General features: G+C 44.4%; 1 protein-coding gene across 1 annotated transcript in view; it reads left to right on the plus strand.

Annotated features, from left to right (window-relative positions):
* tmem91 (transmembrane protein 91) overlaps positions 1-7,893 on the plus strand; it is a 45,263-nt gene that overhangs the window by 27,799 nt on the left and 9,571 nt on the right. The window contains exon 4 of the mRNA XM_071360279.1: positions 3,369-3,518. Coding sequence (XP_071216380.1) covers positions 3,369-3,518 — 150 coding nt within the window. The remainder of the gene's footprint in view (positions 1-3,368; positions 3,519-7,893) is intronic.

Consider the following 7,893-nt stretch of genomic DNA (forward strand, 5'->3'; position numbering starts at 1 on the left):
ATTTCCGTGGTATTTCACGAAGGATGTTTTCATTGTTAAACATTTGCTTATTTTTGTGACTGTTTGGCGCCTTGCACTTTTTTACCTTTGGCTGGAGGTTTTGACGCAGTGGCGTCTGTCTGTTTTACTGCCTCTGACTTAATATAGTGTGCGCCTGTTCACAACTCTCTGCTCTCCTCCACCCGACTCCTCCACCCGACTCCTCCACCAGTAGAGCACAACCTTGACAAGCTGCTTCATTTTCCATAGTTTTTTTCCCCAGACCTGGGCCCTGACAGACCTGGACCCTGACAGACCTGGGCCCTGACAGACCTGGGTCCTGACAGACCTGGGTCCTGACAGACCTGGGCCCTGACAGACCTGGACCCTGACAGACCTGGGCCCTGACAGCAAATCTCAGTAAGACAAAAATAATGGTGTTCCAAAAAAAGTCCAGTTGCCAGGACAACAAATACAAATTCCATCTAGACACCGTTGCCCTAGAGCACACAAAAACGATACATACCTCGGCCTAAACATCAGAGTCACAGGTAACTTCCACAAAGCTGTGAACGATCTGAGAGACAAGGCAAGAAGGGCCTTCTATGCCATCAAAAGGAACATAAAATTCAACATACCAATTAGGATCTGGCTAAAAATACTTGAATCAGTTATAGAACCCATTGACCTTTATGGTTGTGAGGTCTGGGGTCCGCTGACCAACCAAGAATTCACAAAATGGGACAAACACCAAATTGAGAGTCTGCATGCAGAATTCTGCAAAAATATCCTCCGTGTACAACGTAGAACACCAAATAATGCATGCAGAGCAGAATTAGGCTGATACCCGCTAATGATCAAAATCCAGAAAAGAGCTGTTAAATTCTACAAACACCTAAAAGGAAGCGATTCCCAAACCTTCCATAACAAAGCCATCACCCACAGAGATGAACCTGGAGAAGAGTCCCCTAAGCAAGCTGGTCCTGGGGCTCTGTTCACAAACTCAAACACACCCCACAGAGCCCCAGGACAGCAATACAATTAGACCCAAATAAATCATGAGAAAACAAAAAGGTAATTACTTGCCACATTGGAAAGAAGCAGTACAGTACAGTGTAGAGAGAGAGAGAGAGAGAGAGAGAGAGAGAGAGAGAGAGAGAGAGAGAGAGAGAGAGAGAGAGAGAGAGAGAGAGAGAGAGAGAGAGAGAGAGAGAGAAGAGGGGCAGAAGACAGAGCAGTACACAGAGAGAGAGAGAGAGAGAGAGAGAGAGAGAGAGAGAGAGAGAGAGAGAGAGAGAGAGAGAGAGAGAGAGAGAGAGAGAGAGAAGAGGGGCAGAAACAGAGCAGTACAGTACAGTACAGTGTAGAGAGAGAGAGAGAGAGAGAGAGAGAGAGAGAGAGAGAGAGAGAGAGAGAGAGAAACAGAGAGAGAAACAGAGAGAGAAACAGAGAGAGAAACAGAGAGAGAAACAGAGAGAGAGAGAAACAGAGCAGTACAGTAGAGCGAGAGAGAGAGAGAGAGAGGGGCAGAAGACAGAGCAGTACACAGAGAGAGAGAGAGAGAGAGAGAGAGAGAGAGAGAGAGAGAGAGAGAGAGAGAGAGAGAGAGGGGCAGAAGACAGAGCAGTACACACAGAGAGAGGAGAGAGAGAGAGAGAGAGAGAGAGAGAGAGAGAGAGAGAGAGAGAGAGAGAGAGAGAGAGAGAGAGAGAGAGAGAGAGAGAAAGAGGGGCAGAAACAGAGCAGTACACAGAGAGAGAGAGAGAGAGAGAGAGACAGAGAGAGAGAGAGGGGGGGGGGGCAGAAACAGAGCAGTGTGTTGAGTATGGTGAGGGTGAACAAAATGATGATATAATATATTATTGTCCTCTCTGACCCTGACACACCAATCCCCACCCAACAGATGAATTGTAATATCCCCCTGGAGACTGACATTGTCTTTGTAACGGTAACCCCAGCAACTAAGTACAGTTTGTTTTCACTGAGACAGGAGTGTTTAACAGGACAGATCAATCAGAACATTACAGAACATCCCCTGATATACATAACTTTACAGAACACAGACAGGGGTGCAGAGGACTCAGATTTAGTGGGGCAGACAGGGGTGTAGAGGACTCAGGTTTAGTGGGGCAGACAGGGGTGTAGAGGACTCAGGTTTAGTGGGGCAGACAGGGGTGTAGAGGACTCAGGTTTAGTGGGGCAGACAGGGGTGTAGAGGACTCAGGTTTAGTGGGGCAGACAGGGGTGTAGAGGACTCAGGTTTAGTGGGGCAGACAGGGGTGTAGAGGACTCAGATTTAGTGGGGCAGACAGGGGTGTAGAGGACTCTGTTTAGTGGGGCAGACAGGGGTGTAGAGGACTCTGTTTAGTGGGGCAGACAGGGGTGCAGAGGACTCAGGTTTAGAACACAGACAGGGGTGCAGAGGACTCAGGTTTAGAACACAGACAGGGGTGCAGAGGACTCAGGTTTAGTGGGGCAGACAGGGGTGCAGAGGACTCAGGTTTAGTGGGGCAGACAGGGGTGTAGAGGACTCAGGTTTAGAACACAGACAGGGGTGTAGAGGACTCAGGTTTAGTGGGGCAGACAGGGGTTTAGAGGACTCAGGTTTAGTGGGGCAGACAGGGGTGTAGAGGACTCAGATTTAGTGGGGCAGACAGGGGTGTAGAGGACTCTGTTTAGTGGGGCAGACAGGGGTGTAGAGGACTCTGTTTAGTGGGGCAGACAGGGGTGTAGAGGACTCAGGTTTAGAACACAGACAGGGGTGCAGAGGACTCAGATTTAGAGAGAGGGAGAGAGTGAGGGGAGGAGAGAGAGAGAAACAGAGAGAGAGAGAGAGAGAGAGAGAGAGAGAGAGAGAGAGAGAGAGAGACAGATTGTACATGCAGACCTTTTCTATAAAGGCATGAGTCAACGCAGGCAGGAGAGGAGGCCTGGGGCAGGAGAGCTGGTGCACATTCAGGATAACCCCATTCAGTCACATTATCTTACAGGCACCAGCCAACCACACACATTGTTGTGGGAGAGAACATGAAAACAACGGAGAAGAAAAAGCAAACACACTTCACCATTTCAGAGAAATGAGTTGGTCTAGAGACAGTCCGAACAGGTCAACGAGGAAACATAAACACAAATAATGATTAATAATAATATTGATATTTATAGTGATATGTGATTTAATGGATTATAATTTCAACAAAAATTACAACTAATGGTTACTACAGTGTTACAACAACGCATTTCAAAAGAGTGAGTTTGATTAAAGTATTTAGAATTGTAGCAGCCTGTTGTGTAAATATATCAAATTTTTCATACAGTAGTCGGTGTTGTGTAACAGTGTGTCTGTGTTGTACTTCATAATATAATTCCGTGTATCTTCCTGTGTGCCCCAGGACTCGTCCAGCGATGAAGACTTCAGTGATACGGACAGTGACAGTAATTTCCCCCTGATGATTCCTCAGGATTACCTGGGTCTTGCCTTCTTCTCGATGCTCTGCTGTTTCTGGCCTCTAGGCATCGCTGCATTCTACCTGTCTCAAAAGGTATAGTACTAACACTTTTACTGTGTACTAGTATATGTATGTATACATTGTGTGTATACATTATACTGCCCTACAAATCAAAAAGGCAGTAACTGCTCATAGTGTGGAACTGAGAAAAATAGCTTTTATTTACCTTGGTTTCAAATCAAATTGTATTAGTCACATTCGCCAAATACAACAGGTGTAGACCTCACAGTGAAATGCTGAATACAACAGGTGTAGTAGACCTCACAGTGAAATGCTGAATACAACAGGTGTAGTAGACCTCACAGTGAAATGCTGAATACAACAGGTGTAGTAGACCTCACAGTGAAATGCTGAATACAACAGGTGTAGTAGACCTCACAGTGAAATGCTGAATACAACAGGTGTAGTAGACCTCACAGTGAAATGCTGAATACAACAGGTGTAGTAGACATCACAGTGAAATGCTGAATACAACAGGTGTAGTAGACCTTACAGTGAAATGCTGAATACAACAGGTGTAGTAGACCTCACAGTGAAATGCTGAATACAACAGGTGTAGTAGACCTTACAGTGAAATGCTGAATACAACAGGTGTAGTAGACCTTACAGTGCAATGCTGAATACAACAGGTGTAGTAGACCTTACAGTGAAATGCTGAATACAACAGGTGTAGTAGACCTCACAGTGAAATGCTGAATACAACAGGTGTAGTAGACCTCACAGTGAAATGCTGAATACAACAGGTGTAGTAGACCTTACAGTGAAATGCTGAATAAAACAGGTGTAGTAGACCTCACAGTGAAATGCTGAATACAACAGGTGTAGTAGACCTCACAGTGAAATGCTGAATACAACAGGTGTAGTAGACCTTACAGTGAAATGCTGAATACAACAGGTGTAGTAGACCTCACAGTGAAATGCTGAATACAACAGGTGTAGTAGACCTCACAGTGAAATGCTGAATACAACAGGTGTAGTAGACCTTTACAGTGAAATGCTGAATACAACAGGAGTAGTAGACCTCACAGTGAAATGCTGAATACAACAGGTGTAGTAGACCTTACAGTGAAATGCTGAATACAACAGGTGTAGTAGACCTCACAGTGAAATGCTGAATACAACAGGTGTAGACCTCACAGTGAAATGCTGAATACAACAGGTGTAGTAGACCTCACAGTGAAATGCTGAATACAACAGGTGTAGTAGACCTCACAGTGAAATGCTGAATACAACAGGTGTAGTAGACCTCACAGTGAAATGCTGAATACAACAGGTGTAGTAGACCTCACAGTGAAATGCTGAATACAACAGGTGTAGTAGACCTCACAGTGAAATGCTGAATACAACAGGTGTAGTAGACCTCACAGTGAAATGCTGAATACAACAGGTGTAGTAGACCTCACAGTGAAATGCTGAATACAACAGGTGTAGTAGACCTCACAGTGAAATGCTGAATACAACAGGTGTAGTAGACCTCACAGTGAAATGCTGAATACAACAGGTGTAGTAGACCTCACAGTGAAATGCTGAATACAACAGGTGTAGTAGACCTCACAGTGAAATGCTGAATACAACAGGTGTAGTAGACCTCACAGTGAAATGCTGAATACAACAGGTGTAGTAGACCTCACAGTGAAATGCTGAATACAACAGGTGTAGTAGACCTCACAGTGAAATGCTGAATACAACAGGTGTAGTAGACCTCACAGTGAAATGCTGAATACAACAGGTGTAGTAGACCTCACAGTGAAATGCTGAATACAACAGGTGTAGTAGACCTCACAGTGAAATGCTGAATACAACAGGTGTAGTAGACCTCACAGTGAAATGCTGAATACAACAGGTGTAGTAGACCTCACAGTGAAATGCTGAATACAACAGGTGTAGTAGACCTCACAGTGAAATGCTGAATACAACAGGTGTAGTAGACCTCACAGTGAAATGCTGAATACAACAGGTGTAGTAGACCTCACAGTGAAATGCTGAATACAACAGGTGTAGTAGACCTCACAGTGAAATGCTGAATACAACAGGTGTAGTAGACCTCACAGTGAAATGCTGAATACAACAGGTGTAGTAGACCTCACAGTGAAATGCTGAATACAACAGGAGTAGTAGACCTTACAGTGAAATGCTGAATACAACAGGTGTAGTAGACCTCACAGTGAAATGCTGAATACAACAGGTGTAGTAGACCTCACAGTGAAATGCTGAATACAACAGGTGTAGTAGACCTTACAGTGAAATGCTGAATACAACAGGTGTAGTAGACCTTACAGTGAAATGCTGAATACAACAGGTGTAGTAGACCTTACAGTGAAATGCTGAATACAACAGGTGTAGTAGACCTCACAGTGAAATGCTGAATACAACAGGTGTAGTAGACCTTACAGTGAAATGCTGAATACAACAGGTGTAGTAGACCTCACAGTGAAATGCTGAATACAACAGGTGTAGTAGACCTTACAGTGAAATGCTGAATACAACAGGTGTAGTAGACCTCACAGTGAAATGCTGAATACAACAGGTGTAGTAGACCTCACAGTGAAATGCTGAATACAACAGGTGTAGTAGACCTCACAGTGAAATGCTGAATACAACAGGTGTAGGTAGACCTCACAGTGAAATGCTGAATACAACAGGTGTAGTAGACCTCACAGTGAAATGCTGAATACAACAGGTGTAGTAGACCTCACAGTGTAATGCTGAATACAACAGGTGTAGTAGACCTCACAGTGAAATGCTGAATACAACAGGTGTAGTAGACCTCACAGTGAAATGCTGAATACAACAGGAGTAGTAGACCTTACAGTGAAATGCTGAATACAACAGGTGTAGTAGACCTCACAGTGTAATGCTGAATACAACAGGTGTAGTAGACCTCACAGTGAAATGCTGAATACAACAGGTGTAGTAGACCTCACAGTGAAATGCTGAATACAACAGGTGTAGTAGACCTTACAGTGAAATGCTGAATACAACAGGTGTAGTAGACCTTACAGTGAAATGCTGAATACAACAGGTGTAGTAGACCTCACAGTGAAATGCTGAATACAACAGGTGTAGTAGACCTTACAGTGAAATGCTGAATACAACAGGTGTAGTAGACCTCACAGTGAAATGCTGAATACAACAGGTGTAGTAGACCTCACAGTGAAATGCTGAATACAACAGGTGTAGTAGACCTTACAGTGAAATGCTGAATACAACAGGTGTAGTAGACCTCACAGTGAAATGCTGAATACAACAGGTGTAGACCTCACAGTGAAATGCTTACTTACGAGCCCCTAACCAACAATGCAGTTTCAAAAAAATACAAATAAGAATAAGAAATAAAAGTAACAAGTAATTAAAGAGCAGCAGTAAAATAACAATATATACAGGGGGGTGTCGGTACAGAGTAACTTTATGCAGTTACTGCTAACATGACCCCCATTTTCTCCTGAACACAATACAATAGAGGCAGGATACTTGTCCACATGATTAAGCACGTATTTAATGTTGTAAAAATTACATTAACTCATTTTCAACCAAATGAGCAGCTACTGCTTTTTTTGCTTGGTAGGGCAGAATAAATAGTTGTCTTTGTCATGATGCTCTGCTGTGTCTGGCCTCTAGGCATCGCTGCCTTCTACCTGTCTCTCAAAACGTACACTACATGACCAAAAGTCTGCTCGTCGAACATCTCATTCCAAAATCACGGGCATTAATATGGAGTTGGTTCCCCCCCCTTTGCTGCTATAACAGCCTCCACTCTTCTGGGAAGGCTTTCCACTAGATGTTGGAACATTGCTGCTATAACAGCCTCCACTCTTCTGGGAAGGCTTTCCACTAGCTGTTGGAACATTGCTGCTATAATAGCCTCCACTCTTCTGGGAAGGCTTTCCACTAGATGTTGGAACATTGCTGTGGTGACTTGCTTCCCTTCAACCACAAGAGCATTAGTGAAGCCGGGCACTGATGTTGGGCGATTAGGTCTGGCTCACAGTCGGCATTCCAATTCATCCCAATGGTGTTGGATGGGGTTGAGGTCAGCACTCTGTGCAGGCCAGTCAAGTTCTTCCATACCAATCTCAACAAACCATTTCTGTATGGACCTCGCTTTGTGCATGGTGGCATTGTCATGCTGAAACAGGGAAGGGCCTTCCCCAAACTGTTGCCACAAAGTTGGAAGCACAGAGTCGTCTAGAATGTCATTGTATGCTGTAGTGTTAAGATTTCCCTTCACTGGACCTAAGGGGCCTGAGCCATGAAAAACAGCCCCAGACCATTATTCCTCCTCCACCAAACTTTACAGTGGGCACTGGGCATTAGGGCAGGTAGCATTCTCCTGGCATGAGCCAAAATCAGATGTGTCTGAGGTACAGGTACAGACTCTATCACGTAAATCTCTCCACACAAAAACCCT

Source organism: Salvelinus alpinus, chromosome 22 (genome assembly GCF_045679555.1).
Source record: "Salvelinus alpinus chromosome 22, SLU_Salpinus.1, whole genome shotgun sequence".
Classification (NCBI taxonomy): Eukaryota; Metazoa; Chordata; class Actinopteri; order Salmoniformes; family Salmonidae; genus Salvelinus; species Salvelinus alpinus.